The sequence below is a fragment of the Acomys russatus genome, chromosome 31, assembly GCF_903995435.1.
Source record: "Acomys russatus chromosome 31, mAcoRus1.1, whole genome shotgun sequence".
Lineage (NCBI taxonomy): Eukaryota > Metazoa > Chordata > Mammalia > Rodentia > Muridae > Acomys > Acomys russatus.
In genome coordinates, this window is record NC_067167.1 from 17,683,261 (window position 1) to 17,710,755 (window position 27,495).

The window sequence follows — 27,495 nt, forward strand, 5'->3', positions numbered from 1 at the left end:
GGTTTGGCTGTTTTTGTGAAAAAGATTTTTAGCTTTACTCCATTGTGTTGGAAGTAGGAAAGCTGTATTGTTGTTATAAAAAATGAAAATTCTGTTTGTTTGATTTTACCAGTGAAGACTCAGGAGCTAGATGCGGGGTGAAAACCTACCAGCTCAGAGAGGCAGAGAAAGCACCCAGCTGACCTTCCTACTCAGCTCACATCTCAGAGGAAAAAGCCCAAAAAGCTCCCTAGCTCAGCTGATAGCCTAAGAGGAAAAGGGCAAAAACCCAAGGCCAAAGGCTTGCTAGCTCAGGTTCAAAATCCTAAAAGCAACAACCCCCCCCCCCCCCCCCCAGCTTCTCAAGCTGTCTTAAATAACCTTCAACTCAGAGGCCCTCCTACTCTTAATCCCTGTCAGCTGGTTTCTTGCTCCACCTCTTGACCTAGGTTTAATATTATTAAGCCCTGTGTACTGAAAGCTCTTGGAGTAAAGGTGTGTGCTAGGCTGGCTGAACCACACCTTAATCATCTGTTTACAATATACAGAAAATTCTTGGATTAAAGATGTGTGTTAAGGCTCAACCACACCAAACAAGAGATAGGTTTTTACAGTTTACAACCTGGTGTTCACAGTGGGATCAAATATTCTGAATGCTGTATGGCTTATGAATGAGTTTTTTCTCTGGAGGATAAAACTTATTTTGCACTTTGTATTACTCATAATTCTTTGAACAGTGTTATATATATTACTAGTCATTTTAAATATACTTGTTGAGTTAGCTTCTTGATTTTCTTAAGTATCAATTGGTTTGTGTTTCTTGAATTTGTTTCTTTTGTAATTTTTTTAAAATTAAAATATAGTTACATCATCTTCTCTTCATTTTTCCTCTTCCCCCATTCCAATCCTGTCTGTGTGACCTCCCCCTCCTTGCTCCCTCTTGAAATCATGATCTCTTTTTTTTTGTTGTTATTATTGTTACATGTATTTCTTGGATTTTTATACAAATGCAATGATATTATCCTATTTTTATCTGAATATGTTCTCACTGCATAATTATTTTGACATTTATACATTTCTTATTATTCCTGAGTGATATTCCATTACAAAAATAATAGCACAATTTGTTTATCTATTCACCTTGTGATGGATTTGTGTCCAAATCCCAAAGCTGTTATGAATAGTTGTGTAAAGTTTTTATATGCTTTCATCTCTTAAGTGTGAATACTTATAAATGTATCGGACAGATTATATGATAAATATAGGGTATGTGAGCATGTGTGTGAGGCGCATGTGTATATGTGTTCATGAGCACATGTGTGTGGGGGTGGGGTTGGACCAGAGGTCAACTTCTGATGTTATTCCTTAAGGAGCCATCCCCGTTGTTTTTAAAGACAGTTTATCTCATTGGTCTAGTGTTCATATAGGACTATATTTTTGTGTTCTAGGTCAAAAAATCTTTGTTTATTCTGAGTCTGTTTTTGTGTGAATGAGTTTAGGTTATATATCAAGCAAAAGTAAAAGAATAAATAGTGATTATCAGAGAGAACCAGCAGATAGATAGCAAAACGTCAAATTGGGCACTCACATCATCCCACAGAGATGACTGGAGTAGCCTAATTGAGAGAGCAAACGAAAGGTAACATCATTAAGTGAGGGACATTCCTGTTGAGGCAGTCCTTTGGTGGTCATGGTTGAGAACATGGGGAGAGCAGAGCTTCCCCTTTGGCTTCGAAACACAAATAGCAAGTATCAGGTATATAACATCATCAAATTGTGCTTATAAACACGCAGCAGAAATTGACCAGGGACATTGAGGGATCAATTGGAGTTTCTAACTGAGAGAATCCTGCATGGAGGGTCTCTTCTTTGCTCTCACAATGGATGAGCTTCCCATGGCTGAACTTTGAGCTTCCTCTTCCCAGTGCAATATTTTCTTTAAGAATGGTTAATTGTAAAGTATTTCTTGGCAGCAGGGTAGGCAGCATTCTGGCTCCAGAAATGAAAGAGAAGGTTTCAGGTCAATAGATGAGGGCTCGCGAGATGGCTCAGCAAGTAGAAGTGTTAGACAGACAAGCCTCATGACCTGAGTTTGATCCTGGAACCCACATGAAAAGTTGTATATGGTGTGCATTGTAATCCCAGCACTCCTGTGGGAAATGGAAGGTGGAAATGAGAATTGCCCAGAAACTTACAGGCCGGATGTCCTGTAGTACACAGTGCAAAAGCAGAGACAAGAGACCTTGCCACGAATATGTAAGTAAATAGTAAATATTGAAAAACAGCAGATGAAGATGAATCAGTGGTTTTAATACTTTGCTCTAAATAGGGGTGAGGATAAGTTATGTACTACAAAATGAGGGAAAAATAACACTAACTGGTTTTTTAAAAAAAGGAAACAGCTAGAAAATTTGAAGCTAGTGAGTATTGGTTTAGGGAGCAGATTTTTCCTTTATCTGTTCTAGGTCCATGGCTGAGACCTCCCCTCCATACCAAAAGGGACCATAGCAAATCAAGAGCATACAATTTTACTCCTCCAACCCCACTTTATGAATCTGGGGATTGAATATAGAGCTGCACACATGGTAGGCAAGAACTGTATCCAAGCCCAGAATGCCTTTCATGTGACATGGAACCTTGAGAAATGAAGAACAGAATGGGACAGGGAAGCCTATGCATTTTTTCCTACTTATTTTTTTTATTAATTTATTCTTGTTACATCTCAATGGTTATCACATCCCTTGTATCCTCCCATTCTTCCCTCCCTCCCATTTTCCCCTTATTCCCCTCCCCTATGTCTGTTCCTGAGGGGGATTACCTCATAGGGTATCAAGTCTCTTCTTGGTAACCTGCTGTCCTTCCTCTGAGTGCCACCAGGTCTCCCCCTCCAGGGGACATGGTCAAATATGAGGCACCAGAAGTACGTGAGAAAGTCATTTCTATAGTCATGCAGAAGTGTGTTGAAGGGCAACAAGGTGTATCCTACTGACAATAAGCCAAGAGGGAGTTGGCAAGATTCGTTACCGCAGGGTCGTGATGCCTCTGTCCTCATTCTTCTGTCCAGGCATAGGCAGATCCCTATGGAGTGAGGGTCTTGTGACCTACTTAGAGGAAGGTCAGATAAGTGTTTTCTCCAATTTTAGTTAATTTTCTCTCACTGTGATAAAACACAGTGACCAAAAGAAAAAGTAAAAAACAAAACAAAAAAACCCCACAATGACCAAAAACTACTTTTGGAAGAATTTCTTTGGCTTACAGTTGTAGAGAGATAAGAGTCCATCACGGCAGAGAGGCATGGCAGCACTGGACAGGCATGGTGGTAGTGGCAGCAGCGGGAAGCTGAAAGATCACACCTTAACTTTATGTGGGAAATAGAACAAACTGGAATTAGGGCAAGACTGTAAACTCTTCAAAACCCATCACCAGTGACACACTTCCTCCAGTAGGACTACTTAAATCTGGGACCCAACAGTTGGAATATCCAAGCTCATGGAGACATTTATCATTCAAGCCACAATCCAGGAGAGTATGTGGGGAAAATGGTGTGGGCGGAAGTTGTAAACCTCTTGCTTCTGCTGTTTCATATTGCCAAAGTACGATATTGGGGGATGCGGGGAGAGTGAGTTACTGAGTGCCATCATTGAGCGTCCATTGTGGATGGACCATATGAATCGAGCTGGAGGTATGTACTGGAAGAGGGATTGAGGAACTTGGGTGTATACTTGTGACTCAAAGAGAAGCAGTAGATGAGCTGTGAGAGGGGCAGTTGAACTTGTCTTCTGGGGATGGTACTATGGACCAGACACTTGTCATGGTGAGTGAAGGAAAGGGAGATGGGTCAGAGAGACAGGAACTGACTGTGGCATACAGCTGCCCAGAGAGGAGTGTTTTTAAAAGATGATAGTGCGAGCACATACAAATTAAGTAATTGTTTTGCTTCTTAGTACTTTGCGTATCTTATTTTCATTTTGGGTTTTTGAGACAAGTTCTCATTATGCAGACCAGGCTGGCTTTAAACTCAGATCTGCCTGTCTCTTCCTCTGGAATGCTGGGATTAAAGGTATTGTGCCACCATGCTTGGCCCCTTAGTATATTTTAAAACAATAAATATTTGATAAAATGTCATTATCAATTACTCTCTTAATTATTGGTTCAATCAAGATTGAAATGGTTCCATATCTTAAATAAGTGATGTTTTTAATTGACAAGAAGTTTAAGTTTTTTTAAGTCACATGTTACTATTTTCACGTAAAGAGATCACTAATGTTAGAAAAAATTCCCTGAATTATGAAAGTGATTTTTTGCATCATTTAAAAAATTTAGCTCTGCTAATACTGTTGCCAAGTGCAGTGTTTTGTATTTATAGTGTTATAACGTGCTTACCAAGTTTACCTTATGTTAAGATTTCTTTAGAGTTTTTGCCTTTCAGGTTTGTAAATGGATTATTGCATATGTCCAAAACCCCTCAGGACTGTGGTCTTAGCATGGCTTATTTTCTAAACCATCTTTGTATTTCTATTGTAAAGTTTGTATAATTTGAAAAGTTTTACCACAAGGTGTCATTGTAACCTATAAAAAGAATTTCTTCTTAAACATATGTAACCTCAGTTGTAGAATTTTTATGTTTTTTGTTTTTAAATTCTTTTTGTTTCATATATATTAATTTTGGATTTTAAGATATATACATTTTTTTTGTAATAAAAAGAAAAATAAAGTAGCTCATGTTCTTGGGTTGTTATATTTTTGCACAAACATATGCTTTCCGCCCACAAATTTCTGAAGAGTGTGTTGCTATAGAGATGGTTTGTTTGAAGGAAAGAGTAAGGAGGAGCAGCAGCAGGTGGACATTTAAGGAACAAAACCCACATTTTCAGGTCTTTGTTTGTAACAGAGCCAGCTTTAGAGTTTACCCCTCTTATGAGATCCCTTTGGGAGAAAGGTGGTTTGAGTATTTTACTGTAGTGGTATTTACCAAAATGCTTTTGTAAAGTTGCTGTTTTGCAAAGTTGATTTTTTTACATTCATTCTTTAATGTGTTTTATTTGTGTGTATGTTGATTCTTTTTACATTCATTCTTTAATATGTTTTATTTGTGTGTGGGTCGAGTGTGTGTGCATGTATGTGTATATGTTTGTGCACATCTATGTGGAGGTTAGAGATTGACGTCAGGTGTCTTCTAGCTTTTCTTTTGAGTCAGGGTCTCACTGAACCTGGAGCTCTCATTTGTTGACGAGACTGGCTGACCAGCAAGCCCCAGGAGTCTGCCTATCTGCCTCCTCGGGTCTGGGATTACCAGCCAATGCTGCCACTCCCAGCTTTTTATGTGAGGGCTGGCCATCTGAACTCAGGAGGGTCTCATGGTTGTGTGGCAGGCACTTTACTGACTATGCCATCTTTGACATTAAAATGAATTTCATTATTTTTGAAGAAAAGGGCATGTGATTCTGTTAGCTGCTTTTCCTCAGTCTCCATGTTCAAGACTATTTTCTCAGCTGCTTGCTGCTGTTATTATAGTTGAGGCCCTTATTTTTCTGTACATTTGTGCTTTCTTTGCTCTTTTATTACTTCTGACTCCTCAATCCGGAAAGGCTCCTAGATGTGGAAATACCTTTCCTAATTATTATTTTCTGAAGTACAAACCAGACCCTACCCTAGATTTCCTTATCTATCTACAGATTAAGATCTTCCATTGGCTCTCTAATAATCAGCAGTAAGCCAAGATCTTCTGCAAGAATCCTTAGGGCTCTGCTCTCCCCACCCAGGTGCTAACCGCAATGATGTTCTTCTCCTTCATTCTGTGTTTTGTACCTGACACTTTTTATTCTTGTATCCCCTCCTGCCTCGCCCTGGTTTTAGTTTAGAATTATTTTTGGGTGGTGTCTCTGACTACTTCTCTGTTATGTATGGTCTTTTCTCTATGCCTCTTACTATCTACTAATGTTTGTTTATTAATTTAAGGTTTTCTGAATTAATGTGTTGAGAAGGCAACATATGCAAATGGTAAAAAAGTTTTAACAGTCCAAAGATGATTGATGGCATATTTTCTTTCATCTTGGTTGCTCTGCAGTTGCTGTTAATGTGTTGTGATGGTTTGAATGAGGATGGCCTCCAGAGCCCTGTATGTTTAAATACGTGGTCCCCAGTTGGTAGAACTGTTTGGGAAGGGTTAGGGCGTGTGGCCTTGTTGGAGATGTGGGTCACTGGGGCTGGAGCACCGAGGTCTCAAAGGCCTCCCCATTTCCATTCAGCTTTCTTTGCCATCCACTTGTGGATAAGGATATAAGCCCTAGCTTTGTGCCTGCCTGCCTGCTGCCATACTCCCTGCAATGGCTGTCATGCATTCACCCTCTGGAACTGTAAGAGCCCAATGCCTTCGTAATGGGGGTCTTATCACAGCAATAAAAAAGTAACTAAGACAGGTATATTTGTTTGCTTCCTATCTTGATGAAAATAAAATAATTAATTTTCAAAGAGAAAAGTTTTTTATTTTGGGTTGTAGTTTAGAATTTCTAGGTTACTGTTGGGCAGATCTACATGGGCCTTTGTCCAATGGCAGTGATAGGTAGTGGGTGATATAGCCGACGTCGTGTCTGGGAAGCCAAGGAGAGAAGGGCTTGGAATCTCATGATCCTCCTTAGAGGCTTGCCCCTGATGACCACATAGGGTATGCAGGAACAGTAGGCAGTTGTTTGTGTTTCAGCCATGTGGCGTGGGAATGAACAAAAGACTTTGTACCTCAGTAATGCTACCATAGAAGGGTCTTTAACATAATCACCTTTTGGGGACATTTAACATCTAAACTGTAGCTAACATGTTTGTTTCACTGACCACTGTTAATTTGTTGAGGACAAAGGCGGTCTTTTAATTTTATCTTTACCCTACAAAATATCTGGCATAAAACAGGTGCTTAAAAGGCAATCTGTCATCTGTGACTGTGGGCCAGCTCTTCCTTGCTCAGAACCTGATGGCAGTCTGTGTGTTTTGGTATTTCTCAAAGTTTTACTGTGAGGATACTTGTCAGTATCTGGGTGTGGCCACTATAAGTACTGGTTGGTTACTGCACTTTTAAAAAAGTGTATGTTTATTTTTAAATTAACCTTTCTATTGAAGATGACTTTTACCTAATTTCTGTCTGTAATTTTAAAAAATAGTTTCTGATACTTTTAAAAGATGTTTATGTCAATTGCAATGAAAGTATACATTTTCCTTGTGAAGTTTTGAACTATGTTGTAGAGCTCAGAGATAAAAATTGCATCAGGATTTACTTAAAGAGTGTATTTCAGGATACATTGAATCATTGCATAACATTTTGTGTATTATCCGTGTGTTGGGAGAGTAACAGAACAGGCCTTGTAGAACACACACATGATATCCCATGTTACATGTCACAGAGCCTATACCGAGAAACCTTAAAATGAATTTTAAGTATGATTTTGTTAAGAGTCATCTTTGCATTTTAAATTGTAACATTAGAGAGATTTGTAAGTTAATACAAATAAGCATTTGAGGTTGGCTAGCTACAATATCTTACTCTCCAGAACTTTATCATAGTCCAGTTGTGGAGCAGGAGAGAGTATCATCCTATGAAAAGAAGAGCATTGAATTCAGCGTTTGGTGGTTGATTACTAACCACTCGAATACATATCTTCTTCCTTCCCCCTCTCCCTGACTTCCCCTGTTTTTCTCTAAATCACAATTATGGAGCTTGGCATGTTGCCAGGGCTCTCAAGGGTCTGCTCCCAGCTGCACTTCAGGTTCTGGCACAGTGTCAAAATGTGACATTTATTTGCTATACAGAACATGGGATGGCTATCTAAAAGCTCATGGAGCGACTGGTGCAGCGTTGCCTTTGGCTTTTGAAGAAGTGCCTAATTTCTGTTTATAAGAGAAGTAAATGCCTGATGAAGGTTATCACTAGACGTTTTAATATTTTGAAAAAACACTCACTTTGGGGGCATGAGATATTTAAAGCATTGTTTTGAAATGTTCAAAGGCATAGAGCATGTGCTTTTTAGTGAAGTGTATTTGGAAGCCTTCCATAAGCATCAGCAGCTGTGCTTTTTGAATGTCTTGAATTGCCACACTTTGGGCAGACATTGTACTATTCACTGCCTTAAAAAATTGAATGTCTGTATAGGAGAAGATGTAATATGTAGGTCTGTAGATCTGGGATCAGTCAGAAGTGGTCCCAAGGCCGTATATATGTGTGTGTGTGTGTGTGTGTGTGTGTGTGTGTGTGTGTGTGTGTGTGTATTTGTTTGTTTATGTGATTGTTATAGTTGCAAAGAAGGGGCAAGCAAGTGTTTGCTTAAAAGTTGGTGTTAGTAGAGTTGCCTTTCAGAGACAGTCTGTGAGTACTCCATCACTAAGGCTCACAGGGGTGTTTCACCTTTTCTTATGGCTTGAGTTTATATGCTTATTTTTAAAGAATCTTTTTAAAATACTATTTTTATCTTATATATATGAATGTTGCCTATGTATACATGTGTATAGTTCTGTGTGTGTGGTGCCTGCAGAGGCCAGAAGAGCCCATTGAGTTTCCTGGAACTGTAGTTGGAGATGATTGTTAGCCATCACGTGGGTGCTAGAAGCTGAATCTGGATCTTCTGTAAGAACAACTTGCAGTTTGTGACCTTAACTGCTAGGCTTCTGAATGTAGTTTAAAAATCAGCATTATGGATATATTTAGTTGGTAAACTCTTAATTATAGGTGTGTGCATGCATGCATGCGTGGGCGCTGGGGGTGAGAGACAAGAGGGCTGGGAGAAAGAAGGAAAACAGAGAGGAAGGCATCTCTGGGACAAGCTGGAGATCTGGGGATGATTCTAGTGGAGATTCCTAGTAGCAGCAGGGGACATGGAGACTGAAGTAGCCACCTCCTAGCCAGGCATGACTTCCAGTGGTGGGAGGGGGACTCCAACCCTCCCACGAAACCTTTGACTCAAAATTTACCCTGCCTACAAGAAGTGCAGGGATAAAGATGAAGGAGAGCCAACCAATGCCTGGCCCAACCTGAGACCCACCCCATTGGAGAGAGCCAACCCCTGACACTATTAAGGATAGATACTCTGTAATGCTTGCCAACAAGCCTAGCATAACTGACCTCTGAGAGGCTTCACCTAGCAGTGGATTGAAACAGATTCTGAGACCCACTGCCAAACAATTGGCAGAGCTTGGGGAGTCTTGTGGAAGAATGAGGGGAAGGATAGAAGGACCCAGAGGGGACAAGAACTCCAAGAAGACCAACAGAGTCAACTAACCAGGCCCATGGGGGCTCGCAGAGACTGAACCACCAACCAAAGAGCATGCGTGCATTGGACCTAGGCTCCAGACACATATGAAATTGATGGGCAACTTGGTCTTCATGTGGGTCCCCTAGTAACTGAAGTGGGGCCTGTCTCTGACATGGACTCTTCTGATCACGTTCCCCTAGCTGAGCTGCCTTGTCTGGCCTCAGTGGAAGAGGATGCACTTAATCCTGATGCAACTTCAGGTGCCAGGGTGGGGTGGTGTGTGTGGGCTCCCCTTTTTGAGGAGAAGTAGGAGGGGAAGTGGGTGGAAGGGTAGGGCCAGGAGGAGAGAAGGAAGGGGGCTGTGATCTGGATGTAAAATGAATAAATAAATTAAAAAAAAATTTGTCTGATGCCCTGAGCAAAGATAGCTATTGCATGAAACATTGGCCTCGTTTTTAGGTTCCACTCTCCCGGTTCATGCAGCCAACTGGAGTGGCAACAACTTGAACCCATTATGCAAAGTACTCTATTAAAACTATTAAAAATTATAAACTATTAAAAATATACTACTACTACTACTACTACTACTACTACTACTACTACTACTATTATTATTATTATTATTATTATTATTATTATTATTATTTTGGTGTTAGAGACCAGATCTATGAAATAAAATTGTTGCCTGGGCTCTAGGGGGGACTTTTTTTTTTCCTTTTTCAGCTTTTATGTTTTATTCATCTTCCACAGCCTGAAACCTTCTCTTTCCTTCTCTTATAAAGGTATATGATTAAATGGGCAGTGGTGGTGGCACACGCTTTTAGTCCCAACACTCGGGAGGCAGAGGCAGGCGGATCTCTGAGTTTGAGGCCAGCCTGGTTTACAGAGTGAGTTCCAGGAGAGCCAAGGCTACACAAGAAACCCTGCCCTGAAAAAAATGAATGAGTGAGTGAATGAATGAATGAGCATGACTATATTTAAGACCTGCCCATATAATCTAGGGTTAGTTTATCCTCTTTGAATATTTAATTACACATTTATAGCATCCAGAAATTAAAAGATGGCTTTCAGAGAACTAGCACTCAGTTTATAGTCTGGAAGCCACAGTTTCTGAGTACATGAGACAAATGAGTTGAGACCACATTGACATTGAATGGGAGGCCATGTCATTTATTTACTTGGGTATTTCTGAGATCTCAGTATATGTTTGTGGTTGTTGTAGGTGTTGAGAGACTGTATATACAGATGTTTTTTGCCATGGAGGACCTCAAACTTCATGTGTTATATTTACTAATAAGCTAACATACAAAAAATCAATTAATATGTTTGGTAGAGATAGTACTTCATTGAGGAAGTAATGCCTTACTAAGTTTTTGTGTCTGTTTTCTTTTTGAGACAGTTTCAGTATGTTGCTTAGACTGGTTTCCTAACTGGACTCAAGGGTGATGATGACGATCCTGCCTCAGCCTCCTGGGTGCTGGGATTACCAATGATTCACTTTCCTGCCTGTACAGTGTTTTGAAAACTGAGTGGGAATGCACTAGATCAGAGGCAGAGGGATGGCAAGGCTTTCTAGGAAGTGAAGCTAGTGTCTGCAAATGAGCGGAGGTGTGTGTTTATGTAAGTCATGAGTGTACAGAGGAATTTTAAATTTGGGCTTTTACCCCCTAAAACATACTCAGCTAGTGCCCATTTTCCCATTTACTTTTTACTTTGATTGTTCTTAAGACAAAGATCCTTTCATAGATTTAAAAGATTTATGATAGGCCATTAAATATGTAAAAAAGTGCTTAAGGGAACTGCAGATTAAAACTACAATGAGATAACACTTTATACTCCCTAAAATGGCTAAAATTAGGTTTACAGCCCCAACTGTTGGCAAAAATGTAAGGAAGCAGAACTTGTTCTCATATGTTGTTGGTTGAATGGAAAATGGCACAGCTACCTTAGAAAAGGATTTGTTAGTTCTTTAAATATAAAATTAGACATATGCACATATTAACTGTCCCTATACTTCCCCTTCCAAACAGAAGACAATCCACAGAATGTGCTTGATCTGTTATTCATTAGGAATTGTGCTTACATTTTCTATGATTATAAATTTGTCTGTTTTTCCTCATAGCTCTTACAAACTCTACTTACGTATTTAGTGGCCATAGTAAGTGTATATAAATTTAAAACCTGGTATTTAACCTATATCATTAGGAAAATCCCCCATTATTATTATTATTTTTATCCTCCATTATTTCTAGTATTATATTTTGTTTTGATTTTGGAGAGAGGGGAACTTTATTTTACCTGATGATATGGATGAACCATCTATCTTTTGATTAATGCTTGCAGTATCTTTTCCCCTTTCCTTTTCAACTTTTTTTTGCCTTTATGTTTAAACAAAAAAAGTTCTTGGGAAGAATGCTTGGTTGAGTAAATTTTTTTTTAATTTGTCTTTATTTGAAACAATTATTCTGCCTATGTTAGTGCAATTACTGATGTTTGTTTAAAATTTCTATTTTACAATGTCTGTTTTCCAACTTCTCAGTCCATTCATTTTTTCCTTTTGTTTTGTTTTTTGAGACAGGGTCTCTCTGTGTAGCCTTGGCTGTCGTGGACTCACAGAGAGCCTCCTGCCTCTGCCTCCCAAGTGCTGGGATTAAAGGCGTGGGCCACCACACCCAGCTCCCATGTAGCATTTTTAATGGTCATACTATACAAGAATGTGGGAGACTTTTATTATAAAGAATTAAGTGATAGGAAATATTTCAGGCTCTTAGACTCCACCTGGTTTCTGTTTTGTACTCTTTGTCCCCCACTGCTCTTTTACTAAGCTGCCTTTTAAAATTATTTAACCAATTATTTATTTAGAGGCAGGTTCTCACTATGTAGCCCCGCCTGGCCTGAAACTCATTATGTTGATCAGATTGGCCTGAAACTCACAGAGATCTGCCTGCCTCTGCCTCCTGAGCGCTGGGGTTAAAGGCATGCACCGCCAGCTATTTTTGGTGTATAGTAAAATTAATTACAAGTACAGAGGTTTTCCATATACCCCATCTCCCTACATGAACAACTTCTCCAATTAGCAGTACAACTAAATGAGCCTGTCTTGGCACATTATTATTAACCAAAGTCCCAAATTTACATTAAAGTTCACTTTGTAATGTTCTGTAAGTTTTGACAATTGGTTATAAGTATGTGTCTGCCATCATAGTTTCAAAGAAAAGTTTCACTCCTTTTACATGACCCCTTCCCCAGTCCTTTCTAACCCTTGACAACCATTGGCTGTTTTCCTGTCTCTGTGATCCCACCCCCTGAATGTTAAATAATTGGCACTTTACAGACAGTCTTTTTAGACTGGCTTCTTTTACTTAGCAATGTGCATTTATGCTTTCTCCATTTTCTTTCTCGTAGCTTGATAGCTTATTCCTTATTAGTCCTGAATTTGTATGTTCAAGCTACATTTTATCCATTCAGTCATGGAAGAACATCCTTATTTATTTCTTAATTTTGGCAATTAAAAATAAAGATGTTATAAAGATGCATATGTAGGTTTTAAAAAATATGGACATATGTTTTTAATTATTTGACAAAATACGAGGGAATGATTAGTAGGTGTTATAATAGAAGTATGCTTAATTCTGTGAGAACTTCCGGACTAGAATCGCTCTATAAGTTTTCATTCCCACCAGCAGGAAGAGTTCACTTTTGCCTATGTATCATTCAGAAGTATGCTTAATGCCCAAACATTTTCAGATCTCCCAGCCATCTTTAGCTCTTGTGATTATTTGTATAATTCCTTCCTGGTCTAAGAACCAACACTGAATCATTAACTGTTCTTTTTAATTTGATGCTAGAATGTGGTTCCTTTTTCTTTATTTTTTGGGAGTGTAGAGCAAGGTCTGTGTGTGTAGCCTTAGCTGTCCTGGAACTCACTCTGTAGATCAAGGTGATCTTGAATGAACAGGTTTCCTCCTGCTTTTGCCTTCTGAAGGTTGGGGTTAAAGGTGGGAGCCACTGTGCCCAGCTGCAATGTGGTTCTTAATGATTGTTCCATGTAAGCTTGAGAAGAATGTATGCTCTGTGGTTGAACGAAATGTTGTATGAAATACAGTATATTCATTATGTGAACATGTATACATGTACATAAATGTACATTTCATTAAAAAAAACTTTTCATTCTTTTTGGATTTTACATCATGCACCCAATCCCACTCATCTTCCCGTCCCTTGCCCTCCACCCTTGCGACCTCCCCCCAAAATAAAATAAAACAAGATGGAATATAGAAAAAAATCTTTTCTGGAAGCTGGAGTGTGCCACACATTATATTCTTTTGTCCACATGTCTTTACTTGCAAATGTTTATTTCAATGAGTCATTGGTCTGGTTCAAAGCCTCTGATTTCTGCTACACCATCAGTATTAGACCCTCCCTGGGACCCCTCTTGGATACCCTGTGTCATGGAGATCCTGCAGCTTTGGATCTGCAGGACTGACCCCTTTATGTGTTTCAGCAGTTTGTAAATGGGGCAGATGTTGGGGTGGACCAACTCAAAGCCCTGGGCCATGGTCAGTGTCAAAACGGACATTTCTGTGTAAGTATATGTATGCACAACACGTACTTCTAGTGTAAGTAAATATTACACTGATATAAGTATCATTTCATTATTATAAGCTCCTTGTGCTATATATATATATACTTTTGTAAGGATAGGGAGAGAGGAAGAGCTCTGTAAGTTGTATACATCATCTCAGACTGTGGGTGAAATGTATTCATGAGCTAGAAATGCTGCCTGTGACTTTCGGTCTCCTTCCTCTCTTCTCATATGGGAAAGAATGGCTGGAGAGTGCTAGGGTTTAGTATTTTTCTTCGGAGAGGTCATAGGCTTTGTTAATACTGCAGCAGACTGTTAAGGAGGTGAGAATGCCACCCACTGTCTATTATGGAGTGCTTCTGTGCCCCTTCTCTTTGCCATGAGAAGATTTTTCTCTAGCATTCATTTTTGAGAACCTGGTTGGTTCCAGGAGGTAAAACTCAGAAAAGTACAGGAACTACCTAAAACTGGGTCCTACTGGAAGATGTCTGCATCTAGCTATCAACAGTTGGGTAATTACACTTGAGGTTCTCCTATCCTTGCCTGGAATCACTTGTACATGTCCATTTCTGCTTTAGTACACTGTTATTCTTGAATTTTTCTATCAGCCTCATCAGTTTTATGGGTATAGTTTACCTTGTGACTTCACCTGTTTGGATCCAAAAAGAATTTTTTATTTTTTACATTGTTCAGCTTTCTGCTTGTTAGGGTGGGCCTCTCGAATGCAACTGGAAGTCAGGAATCTATTGTAAGTTGTTTTCTTTCCTCCGGATGGCAGTGTGATAGCTATGTACAATCTTTAGAGGTTTTCAATAAGATGTAAGCCAGAATGAGCTTCTTGCAGTCTTTCTCAGGAAGTCTGGAAAGTTGAGATCTCTGAATGTATTGATGTAGTCAGTTGAGCCATGTTTAAAATGAGGAGTAGAGTGCGTGAGGAGTGAGAAAGCAAAGGGTCCTAAAAAGAACCTCCACCCCCCACTTCTTTAGCTTATGTATAGACATGACACTAATTGATCAGAGATTATATATTTCAAGTAAGATGGAGTAATTTAGAGAATAGTTTTCATTAGCCAAAAAGATCCATTGTTGTAATAGAAAGTAGCTTATGATAACCTAAAAGGGAAGGAAGAAAAAAAAATATATATATAAATAAAATGGTCTGGAGAAAGATTAATGATATTAAAAGGATAGAACTATTTGGATTAATTTTATTTTCTTACAGCAAAACATTTTCTCATCATTTTTAACTTGTACATGCAATAAGCACTTAATTATTGCAGTAATTAATGCTGGATCAGTATTTTGTGGGATGGGTGAAGTGATCTTCTGTTCAGTTCTTAACAGAGTGTGTAACACAGGAAATATTCAATATTTGTGTGCTGATTGATTTCCCATTTGACTCTGCTGCCCAAGTGCCATTTGCCATGCGTCAGAGACTTTTTGCAGTGTGAATCACAGACATGATTATTAGGGAAAGTCATTTTTGTGAAGATTGCCATTTTTCTCCAGATACAAAGTTTTATATAATTTCCCCCTTAATTACTAGAGTATATATTTTATACCAGGATCCACTCCTGAAGGGTTTCCACATTGACTTTGAGAAACAGCTTAGTTGTGGATCAAAGATGACTTAAACTGGAGAAGTTCATTCTTCTGATTTACTAGGGCTAATATGTGAAGGTGGGAGCTTGATGGCCGCAGAGTTTCTTCATGGAAGCAACTTTATTTTTGCATTTGTTTCAGGAACAAGTAGGCATCTAAAAACTGAACTTTTAAAAGTAAAAAGATAAGAATGTAACTGATTACAATTATGTAAAACATCGGCTTAGTTACTGAGTATCAGTTATGTGTATTCTCTCTGCAGGCATGATTTGGTCCCATGGGATTCTGCCTTAGCAAGAAGGAAGCTGGAAGAACTCCTGGAAGAGAACTTGAACAATAAGAAAGCCACAGCGTATTCTTTTCATGGTTGCCAGCTACCTTACAGATATGGACCCATTTCCCGGTGTATTTCCACCTGGTGGAGACAGTAGGCTGAACCCTGAACCTGAGTTCCAGAACATGCTAATTGACGAAAGGCTACGATGTGAGCATCATAAACACAATTACCAGGCTCTGAAAATTGAACACAAAAGGTAACTAACTTAGTCAGGGACGGAGCACTGGGTAGTGGCTGCTTACAAACCTGATACTGGAGGTGTATGGCTAAGTGCTTGCTCTGGAACATATACTATACTTTTGTTATCTTACAGTATATTTATTTAACACTGACCATAGTAAAAATATTTTAAATTACTTTGTTCAAATCTATGGTAGTAAATGGGATGTGAATGTAGCCATTCTTTGAAAGTAAGTAACAAGACATGCAACATTAAATATATCCACATGGATAAATTTTTTCTCTTTTAAAATAAAATTGCTTTCAGAAATTACAGTGCTAATGCCTAAATAAAAGTTTGTAAAGAAAAAAATAGTCACAAGTTTAATGGAATGTCTTATGTCAGTCTTGTTTTTCTATGTATTGTTTGGCTTTATTTAATGCAGTGAATCTGAAAGTAAATGTACATAAAATTGAATTTTTCAAAAATCAGGTTGCAGGAAGAATATGTAAAATCACAAAATGAACTTAAGCGTGTGTTACATGAAAAGCAAACTAACCAGGAGAAATTCCAACTGCTCCTTGAAGAGTTGAGGGGGGAACTAGTAGACAAAACTAAAGACTTGGAAAAACTCAAACTACAGGTGAGAACATATATTTGAATTTATATAAAGTTACTCATGTGGTTGTGGAAATAAGCAGTTTTGGTAAGTATGTTTCTTTCTCTCAAGTTTAGTGGTTATATTGCTGTATCTGTATTGACTATAATCCAGTCTTTCATATATTTGATACAACTTTTTAAACTGTAGTCCCCAACCTCATATTAAATTGCATAAGTAATGTGGGGGTCATGAAAGGATTAGTAACTTCCAAAAATTGATTCAGAATCAAACATAAATGAGTCTGAGGTGTCTCTGTCAACAGTCACCTGTCACACTGCAGCCAAGGTTCTGAACATACAATTGAGTATTTTTGCTGTACATACCATGAGGCCATACAACACCAGTGATCATTGTCTAAAATCCCTCAGCTCATATTTGAGACTGTTGTTTGTACAGCTTAGCAGTGTTGTTTGTCGTAAGCCTAATGAGATAGTATGTATTTTGACTAAGTGCTTGGCACATGGTAGATACTTACAAATGATGGCGATTTCATTTTTGTTGAATGTAGGCTCCCTATGGGGAGGAACTTATTTTCAATATGTCTCCAATGCTTAGGTTAACGCCTAGCAAATACATATTTGTTGAATGCATGCCGTGAAAGAATGGGATAAATAATGAATCAGGGTTATTGTTTATCAATATACAGTGCTGGTATTGTCTCACATATGCCTAGAGTATCAGAATCTTCAAAGTTGTCTAGTTTTCTTTCGTATTTGTTACAGGTTCAGTTGTATCTCTCAAAAAGACAGGCTGAAATTCTAATCCTTCAGTATTTGATCTTATTTGAAAATAAGGTTATTGCATTCATATTGTTACAATGTCATACTGAAGTATCACAAACTCTACTGGCAAAAGAGAAGAGTTAGCCTAATGGATTGCAGCCATGTGCTTCCTTTCATGCAAAGTAAAGCAATGCCTCAGACAGGCCCAGAGGCCGATTCAGGCACTGAAACCCAAGCATTGGAAGTCTAGCACTTGGCCGCTGGATTTCAGAACTATTAAGGGCGAGTGTCTTCTTTTTCATTTATGCAGAACTACTACCCTGTGCCCCTTTCCTTTTCAGCTGTCCCCCTTTCCCCATCTATATTTCTGTCTAGTACATCCTTATCAAGTTTTTTCCCTGTTTCCCAAGGACTTGAGAAAACCACTTACTGTAGTGTGGTCCTGTTGAATTTTCTTCAGCTTCTGTGTGTCTGAAAAAAAGCTTGTTTTATAAAAGTATTTTCACCGAATATTGATGCTTAGTTGACAATTTTCTCCTTTAATTTCTCACAGGTGGCTTAGGTTTTCATTTATGTTTCACATAACAAAGGTGCTGTCATTCTTACATTTGAGTCTTTGGTGTCTTTTCCCCCTTGCCTGCTCTTAGCTACTTTTGAACAGTTTTGGTTACATGCTTTTCTTTCTTTCTTTCTTTCTTTCTTTCTTTCTTTTTTTTAAAAATTCTTTATGTTTCTAGTGCTTGGGATTTATAGAACTTTATAAGCCTTGATTTTATTGGTCTTACAGTTTTTAATTAAACAACATTTGTGGGTGTCATATGTAAATTTTTGTCTTTAGCTCCTGAAGATCAAAATTATACTTTATTGTTAGTTGACGTTTTCTCCTATCTATAAACTTAACTTTAGTCTTTTTCTAGTTTTCCTGGGTTTTGTTTCAGAGAACTTCTATGGGTTTCATTTCAGACAAGTTCACTGATGCTTTCTTTTTTTTTTTTTTTTCTTTTTTCAAGATTTATTGATTAGGTGTACAATGTTCTACATGAACACTTGCATGACGGAGGAGGACACCAGATCTCATTATAGATGGTTGTGAGCCACCATGTGATTGCTAGGAATTGAACTCAGGACCTGTATAAGAGCAGCCAGTGCTCTTCCTCTGAGCCATCTCTCCAGTCCCCCATTAATGCTTTCTTATGCATTGTTTATTCTAAATCAGTTCCAGGCAGTATTTTTTTTCAAACTCAGAATTGTAAATCTTATCTCTCTAATTATGGCCCTTTGAATTTTTCTTATCTCTTTAACACGCTCAGTCTTCGCTCTAGTTTTTTAAACATGTGAGATTCAGTTATGGTAACTTGTAACAACAAGGTCTCGGTGACCTTCAGATCTATTTTAGGCTGGTGATTTTTCTTATGCCCTTATTCAATATCAGGTGGTGTCCTATGTCTTCTCATGCTTGGCAACTTTTTACTGGATGCCAGACATTGTAAATTTTACTTTGTTGAGGGTTGCATATTTTTGTGCTTCCTGACGTTTGTTCTGGGCCATAATCTAGCCACTTGGAAACAATTAGATGGTTCTAGGCTTTGCTGGGAAGGTTGTTAGGATGGAGAGGCCTTTGGTATGCAACTCATTCCCTCTGCTGAGGCAAGGCCTACAAGATGATCCAGTTATTTGTGAGACAAAGATTTCATTCTGGCTTTTGGGAATAGGAGTTATTCACAGCAGTGTGGACCCTGAGTGATCACCTCATCTTTTTAGGTGGCTCTTCTCTCGGTGGAAGTCGTTTCCTTACATATCAGCGCTGTCCTGAGTGAGTCTAACCCTTTAGTACATCTCTGCTTCTTTGGTGCATTCATTTTCCTCTGGTACTGTCTGCTCTAATTGCTTTATTCTCCTTGAGTTCTCAGTTATGTTTCTTCAAGACAGAGAGTTTATGAGCCTCTGCTTGTGTCTACTTTGTGTGCCATGCCGTGGGTCCTCTCAGTGTTCACCTTTGTTTTCTATTTAGAATTTATCTTTAGTCTGGTATTTTGAAAACCATTTACAATTTTTTTCTCCATAATTTACCTGAGATATCTAGCTTTTATATTATTTTGGCTAGAGATTTAAGCCTTTCATTTCTCCCCCTTTTCCTCTTTAAAAAAATTTTTTTAACATCCCAACAAGTTTCCCCTCCCTCCTTCCTCCCACTACCTCTCCCCACTTCCTCTTTGCCCCACCCCCATTCTTCACTCCTCCTTTTCTATAAATAGAAAGGGGCAGGCCTCCCATGGATATTAACCAAACATGGCATATAAAGCTACAGTAAAACTAGGCACCTCTCCTCATATTAAACCCGGATGAAGCAACCCAGAAAGGCTCCCAAAAGCGTAAGCCTTTCATTTTCAACTAACTTATGGGAATCTCGGACATGTACAGGAACGTAGAGTGGTCTAGTGTCTCCTCATACATTCAGTGTCATTATCATCCTTGGGCTATTTGGTTTAGGTGCTGCCTTTCCTTCCACTCTCTGCACATTAATTCAAATAAGGCCATATTATTTTAGTCTAATTCAGTATGTACCTTTGTCACATACCAAAGCATCCATCCTTTAACCACACAGAAATTCATATTCTGCAGTATCTTTAACTATTCATCTTTGTTCAGATTTCCCTAATTTTTCTAGTTTTGTTTGCTTCTCTTTTTTAATTAAGTTGTTTGAAACAAGATCTTTTTAATTTATTCTTTTACTTACCATCCTCCTTAGTTGGTCTACTGTAGTGGAAGTTTTGGTTTCTTTAGAAACTCAGTTATGTGAACATGTTTTTTTAATACCATGTGTAGGGGCTGCTTTAGTTTGTCCACAGCTGTTAACTATGATTGTTTTATCTTCTGGCAAGGTTGTGATGCTTACCACCTGCAGACAGTTTAATTCTGAGGGCTCTGAGAAGGTGTAAATATCAGAGCCAGGAGTGGGGGTGGGAGCTCTGAGAAAGAAGAAGGCTGCGGGTGCTTGCCCCTGCTGCTCCTGGTTGCAGTTGATGCAGTTTGAGGAGAAGAGTTGGAGGTATCCTGAAATGGAAGATTGGACTTCTCCCTAGGAACCCAAGTATCCTAACCAGCAGGAAGTAGCTGAGACCTCTGCCCTTCTCCCCACCCACTCTCTTTCTCTCCTACCTAGTGTTGGGAGGTCAGAAGGCATCAGGACAGATAAGGGTTGGAAGGGAGGTAGAAGCATAAGGAACACAAACAAAATAGATTTAAAAAATACACACTACAGTCTACCATCACCTAGACTTGACACCATAAATGATGTTACCCTGATTTCTCTAGTCTTCTTCACAATTTATATGGGTCTCTTCACTTCCCAAAGCTACAGCTCTTCTCTTGCTACAACTTTTGTTTCCCCCTATACTCCAACTATCATTGTATTGCTTTTTCTTTGTCTCCCTCCATCTTCTCTCTTCTCCTCTCCTTCTTTTTCCCAGTCTTTTTACATATCTGACACTGACCTTAACACATCATACTCACGGCTCCAGCGCCCTAGTGCAGTTCATAGACCTGAGCCAACTCGTTAGTGCTGAAGCTTCAACTTTGCTCTGTGTGTGTGTGTGGGGGGGGGGTATACACATCCATTTTTTTCTATCTGAAATAATCTTTTCTCTTTGTTTTTACTTTGCAATAGCTCTTTTTGCTACTTGTATATATGATTTATTTATCATGCCAGAATTTGAATTTATTATGAAAAGATGCATCCTTCGTTTGAGTCTTCACAACCTTTAGAAAGTTATTTAGGTTCTTTGTATGCTTCAGTGTACTGCATTGAGGCTTTTGTGGGGTTTAGCTAAATTACGGCATGTAAGATACTCAGAACAGAATGGTATGTAAATTATCGCACGTTACATAATGTCTTATATTTAGAAGACTTTCATTCAGTAGAGTGTAGTATTTCGAGCTACTGTAGAATATTGAATAAACCAATGAAACTAAACATTAGTCATGTTTTCAAAGAAATTGATATAAGTAGGAACTATATTATTTTTCCAGCCAGAATTTGTTCATTTGTTCTTTTCATTGATCTATGAAACAGGAATTCAGTAGTTCCTATATGGTAGGCAGTGATGGAAGGTGTTGGAAAAATAATGACGAATCTTAGCGACAAGGAGTCTGCCCATATGTTGCTTACATAAATATTAACTATTCACTGGAGGGAGTTCTACAAGAGAGTATGACAGAACACAGCCAAGATAGCTCTGTCCAGAATAACAATTAGCCTGCTTTTCTTAAAAAAAAAAAAAAAAAATAAATTAAGATTATAGTATAATTGCATCATTACCCCCTTCTTATTAACAGTAAGTCTGAGGAACTCTTTTCTGGCATAACATCACTACACCTTTATTTTATCTTTAGAAAACAGACTATCATATCTAACACAGTAGCCTTAGCTGACAAATTAATGCTTAACAATCATAAAAGTTATCAGTGCCCTTTTTTTAGTTTTTTTCTTTTTTGGTTTTCTGATTCAAGATTTGGCCTGGACCAGGCTGGCCTCAGACTCAGATATCCGCCTGTCTCTGCTTCCCAAGTGCTACTGCAGCCCGGAATAGAACTTGGTAGTGATTTTTCATTAGTCATATTATTGGAATTTTTGACATCTCTGATACCAGGATTGAGATTCTTAAAAGTATTGTTTGAGGGATTGATTGGGTTTATTGTTTTGCTTTCATCTATTTGTGTGTGTGTGTGTGTGTGTGTGTGTGTGTGTCTTTACATACTTGTGGGAGCACGTGAGTATGTGTGTATGCAGTGCATATGGCGGCCTGAGGTTGGCGTTGACGAGTCTTCAGTTGCTTTTGTACCTTATTCACTGAGATAAGATGTAGGTCAGACCCAGAGCTGGCCAGCACAGCCTAGTCTTGCTAGTCAGCTCGCTCTGGGGTGGGGTGGGGGAGTGGGGGGGCAAAGGGGGAAGCCCTTGAATCTGGAATTATAGGCAGGCTGCCACACCCATGACTTTAACTCAGGGCTGTTCCCCTAGCAATGATAAGTCATATTTACTGATTATAAAAGTTAACCACAGTGTAAAAATATCTGTAACTAATACTTGTCATAGAAGAGACTTTGAAATAGGGAAAATTCTTTGTTTTGTTATTATACTTGTTTGTATTTCTGTATATAATAGGTTTTAACACCACAGAAATTGGAATTGGTAAAAGCACAAATACAACAAGAATTAGAAGCTCCAATGCGAGAACGTTTTCGGACTCTTGACGAAGTAAGTAATTGAGGAGAATAACTGCACTCATCTTCACGTCTGCGTGGAGAACACCCGTCATTTCCCCGAGTCCTCTGCATGACAGTCCCTGCAGTGGTCTCCGAAGTGTGATAGGACTGGACTCCTCACCTCTCTGTTCGTCCTCTTCCATGTAGCTTGGTCTCCTGATGTTTCTTTGGCCTTGAAGAAGTGGTGTGATTCAAGAGTCTTTGCATTTGTGCTATCTCTGCTTTGCATATTTTCTGTGTTTCTAGATCTCTTGTGGCTGACTCCTTAATCTCTCTCAAATCTGCCGCAAATGTTACGTTAAGCCTGCTTTGACTGCTTCCTGTCCCATCTCCCCACATAACATTGCAGCCTGTTTTCCTGCCTCTACTTAAAACTTTTGGATTTTACTGATCTCTCTATTTTAGCTTTTCTATATAACCAGTTACTTTCTACTGTGCTAATTTGCTTAATTACTGTGGCGTTTGTTTCAGTAATTTTAGAGTGGAAGTTGCATGAAAGGAAGAATTTTGTTTGTTGTTGACAAGTTCCTAAGAACAGTTCCTAACGTACAGTAGGGGAAGGGGCATTGGTCAAATGGAAGGATGGGTTTCATGTAAACTGGTTTGCTACTTTCCCTGTCGCTTTGATAAAATACCCTGGCAAAAGCACCTCGGAGAAGGAACATTTGAGGGTCCATCATGGTAGGGAAGGCGCAGCAGCGGGGTCTGAGGCAGCTGACCTCATTGAGTCTGCAGCCAGGAAGCAGGGTATGACGAATGCCTGTCCTTTGTCCTCAGCCCAGAACCCAGCACACTGAGTGGTGCCACCCTCACTTACAGTGGGCCTTCCCACCTCAGTTACCTTAGCCTGCCTAGTTCCTCACAGGTGCTCACAGAGACGAACCAAATTGAGACAACCCTTCAGAGGTGCGCATAGAGGTTTTCTCCTAGGTGACTCTATAGACAGTCAAGTAGGCCGTCAATATGAACCATCACACAGGCTCAAAAAGAAAAATACTTGTTCTTTTTACTTTGGGCTGAAACCAGATTTCTTTTCCTTCTTTCCTTCTTTCCTTCTTTCCTTCCTCCCTCCCTCCCTCCCTCCCTCCCTCCCTCCCTCCTTTCCTTCCTTCCCTGTTTTTGGTTTTTGGAGACAGGGTTTCTCGGTAGTCCTGGCTGTCCTGGACTCACTTTGTAGACCAGGATGACCTCTAACTCTCAGAGATCTGCCTGCCTCTGCCTCCCAAGTGCTGGGATTACAGTTGTGTGCCACCAGGCGCAGCTTGAGACCAGATTTCTTATATTATTGAATGTTCAATAAAAGTGACAGGAAAAGAGTGTAGAGGGGTGAATTAGGTACCAGCCCAGACACTTTATATGCTAACTTTTAAAACCTGTATCAGCTCTTACACACGGAAGTTATTATTGTCCCCGTCAGAATGTGCCCCTTGGGGAACTGGAGAAGTCTAAAACACTGCCACTGTGTGAGAACACTTGGAAAACCGTCTTTCGTAATGATTTATTGATTGATTTTTAAGATTTGCCTCTAGCAGCAATATACCTTAATGGCAGGGTGTCTATCGTGCTTTGGGGTATAGATTGAATTTTTGTTAAGAAAAATCGCTCATACCAAAGGTAGGTTAAAGTTAAATAAGAACATGCTTTAAAATTGCAGTATGTATTCCTGTAACACCAGCACCCCATTTCCTTAGTTTATAAATTGGTTTAGAAATCTTTCAGCTAACAAATTATTAAATTGTATTATTTTAGGAGTCTTGCTTTCATTATTGTTTAGTTTCCTGATACTTCGTGAAATAGAACCTTCCATACCTGACTGCTCTGTTGCCTAAGTTTCTTGTTGAGTGCTCAGAGTGCCAGTAGCGCTTATAGATTGTTGGAGGGAAGATTAGAGCACCGTAGGTGTTTCTGTGAATCAGGAGAGGTGGAATGGTATATATTCTTCAGCCTAGTATATTTGAGATGAACTATTACACTATTTAATTACAGCTTAGGTTAGTGTACTGAGTATCCAAGTAACCTTTTCTACTTTGACTTAAGTCCAGAGGTGGTGATTTGTGGTGTTATACATTTGTTATTACAGTGAGAATCAACGATGATGAAACATTACTTGAAGGGTAATTTTACTGACGCATTCCAATAAAATTTTTCTTTTCCTTTTTCATGGATAAAAGTGTACATATGTGGTGTGTGTATGCCCTTCCATGTGGGTGCACGTGGGGGACCAGAGTTGATGTCAGGAGCGCATTAGCCTTCACCTTTTTCATGAGGCAGGTTCTTTTGTTTGGACCCAGCATTCACTGATTCAGCTGTCTAGCTGACACACTCACAGGCTCCTCTCCCTGCTTCCCAGTGACCGTGGTTACCTGCATGCCACCAGGGCCACCAGGCGGTTACATTGCTTCTGGGGTTCAGAACTCTTGGAGCAGGAGACATTACAGCTGCTGAGCCAGGCACCCTTGCTTTCATTTGCATTTCTGTTAAGCTTATTTTTTTGCTTTCAGAATGGCTGTTAATAGAACTAAAATTTACACTGTACAGTGATTTTTGGAGAGGACAAGTTTTGCTTGTAAGTTGGTCACGTGTTGCAATCTTTTTGTAATTTAGGAAGTGGAAAGGTATAGAGCTGAATATAATAAGCTTCGCTATGAACATACGTTTCTCAAGTCAGAGTTTGAACACCAGAAAGAAGAGTTCACTCGTATTTCAGAAGAAGAAAAAATGAAATATGAATCAGAGGTAAGTAACTAGTCATGCTGCTTTATTTACGCCTGTTCTAGTCAATAAAACTTTATGCCATATAGTTTTATAGGTCCCAAATTAGAGTTGGTTGTGTAATTATGTTTTATTAATGAAGTATTTGTTTTCTTTTGTTCTCTGTCAGCAGTTTCTTGTATTTTCCTTTGTCTGTTTCATTTCTGTTTTATTTTGCCCTAGCCAATGGAGATAGATACAATACATAGTGAGTTTCACGTTGCCCATGGCCACGGAGTTTTCTCTGTAAATATTAATTATGTGATTCCTTATTCAATACTGTCCTCTCTATTTAGGATCAGACTAGGTAGGTAGCTCTAGGTTAATTTAAGCTTTTGTACCATCACCTTCATTTTCTTTTCTTTTTTCTTTTTTTGACACCCACAGCTGCAGCACGCCCTGCTCCCTACAGCGTGTATTCCTCTCTGCACCTCTGCTGCTTTTGGCAGTTGAGTTACTCATTCTGTAGTTTGTCTCCTACTTTTACTAAAACTGCTTTTCCCCTTCAATATCTTTACTCTTTGATAATTTTTTATGATAGGAGACAAGAACAAGTCTATTATAACATTCCTAAAACTAGGTTGCTATTTATGGCAGCGTGCTACATACTCCATAGAAACAATGACTACATACTCCATAGAAACAATGACTACATACTACATAGAAACCCTGACTATATACTACATAGAAACCCTGACTACATACTAGTTGTGTTATTGTGTTTATTTGGAATTAAAATGGCCTCACTACCCTTTACCAGCTGCCAAGTGTGTGTAGTGTGTTAGGCACCTAAGAAGGCTAAGAGCACAGTATTTGGCTTGCCAGTCTCTTGGTTGTTCCGTAAGTGAGAAACCATCTAAACTCTGATCACTGGAGTTACTTAACATAGGAGTTCCTGAACACTGTCGACGTTTAAAATGGGTTTCACATTAAACTTATTTTTTCTCACATTTTAAAATGCTTTATTTAGGTAGATTCATAATAACAGTAAGATGAGAAAAGACTTACTCATTTGAAATTTAGGAAGCTGAGGCACAAGATAAGCAAATTGTCAAAAAAAAAAAAAAAAAAAAAAAAGTCATAGTCATCAGCTAGCTTAACAACGAGTGTCGATATCCTGACCTTCACAGCTTAGCTCATGCTGTAGAGGTCCACGCTTGCATTATCAATGATTTCAGGTTGTCCTGGTGAGTGGCCACTCCACAGCTTCAGCCCGTTGGCTTTATTTGTAAGTGTAAAAGGCCTGTAATATTCCGTTATGGACAACAAAGATAAAGAGTCCTACCTTCCTGTGTAAGGTGAAGAAAAAGAATGCTGAGAGGAACTGCTGAGGCTCTTTGTTTGGTGCGTTAGTTTAGACTTTGCTTTTGGAATCGGTTGACATGTCCTCTTTGTGGTGATTGTATGTAGTCTTCAGTCTCCCGGTTTTGTTGGTTTTCTATTTTTTGAGGAGCAAAACTTTTGATCTAAAAATGTTATTTCTCATATATTTTTCTCTTATGAAAGACTAAATATCATTTAAAATTCAGATATTTTAAGAAGTTGTTAGAGTCTAGAAAAAGGAGACTTCCTGCTTTTCCATCTCCCCAGTTCATTACTTACAGTAATACTTAAGTTTTTGTTCACAAGTATAATACTGTGTACAGTAAAACCTGGAAAGGCAATTGTGGACTATGGAACAGCAGATAAAATGTCAGTTAGGGTTTATAGGGATAACAAATGTAATTTCAGAGTTTCAAAGTGCCACCTTCTTATTTACAATTTGGACTGGTATAAATATATTAATTCATCATAATAAAATTCAGGCATATAGTATTTCATTGTACTGATGTACTTTGCTGTTACTACCTTTTTATAACACAAATTGACGCTTTAGGCCATCCCTGTTTTGAGTAAATTCATTGATTCTGGTTTTCCAACAGCATTGTTTGCTTTACATTTCTGTTGTTCAGAATACTGGTAATGTGGCAAATCTTTTTTTTTTTTTAATGTGGCAAATCTTATAGTGTTTCAGACCTTTTTATTATTATATGCTATTGTGATTTGTGTTTTGCTAGTTGTTTGGAGCACCATGATATGCTTTTGTAAGGGACTGCACTTTAAGAAATGTTGTAGAGTCTAAATATAACACTGACTGACTGTTTTCTCATTGGGCTGCCCTGTTCCCTGAGTTACATTGATAGTAAAATTAGGACAGTTA

At 38.8% G+C, this 27,495-nt stretch overlaps 1 protein-coding gene across 1 annotated transcript in view; it reads left to right on the forward strand.

Moving 5' to 3' along the window:
* The window catches only part of Cep83 (centrosomal protein 83), a 93,664-nt gene that overhangs the window by 11,394 nt on the left and 54,775 nt on the right, over positions 1–27,495 (forward strand). The window contains exons 2-5 of the mRNA XM_051139844.1: positions 15,662–15,932; positions 16,389–16,539; positions 22,444–22,536; positions 25,149–25,280. Of these exons, the coding sequence (XP_050995801.1) occupies positions 15,763–15,932; positions 16,389–16,539; positions 22,444–22,536; positions 25,149–25,280 (546 nt within the window). The 5' untranslated portion in view covers positions 15,662–15,762. The remainder of the gene's footprint in view (positions 1–15,661; positions 15,933–16,388; positions 16,540–22,443; positions 22,537–25,148; positions 25,281–27,495) is intronic.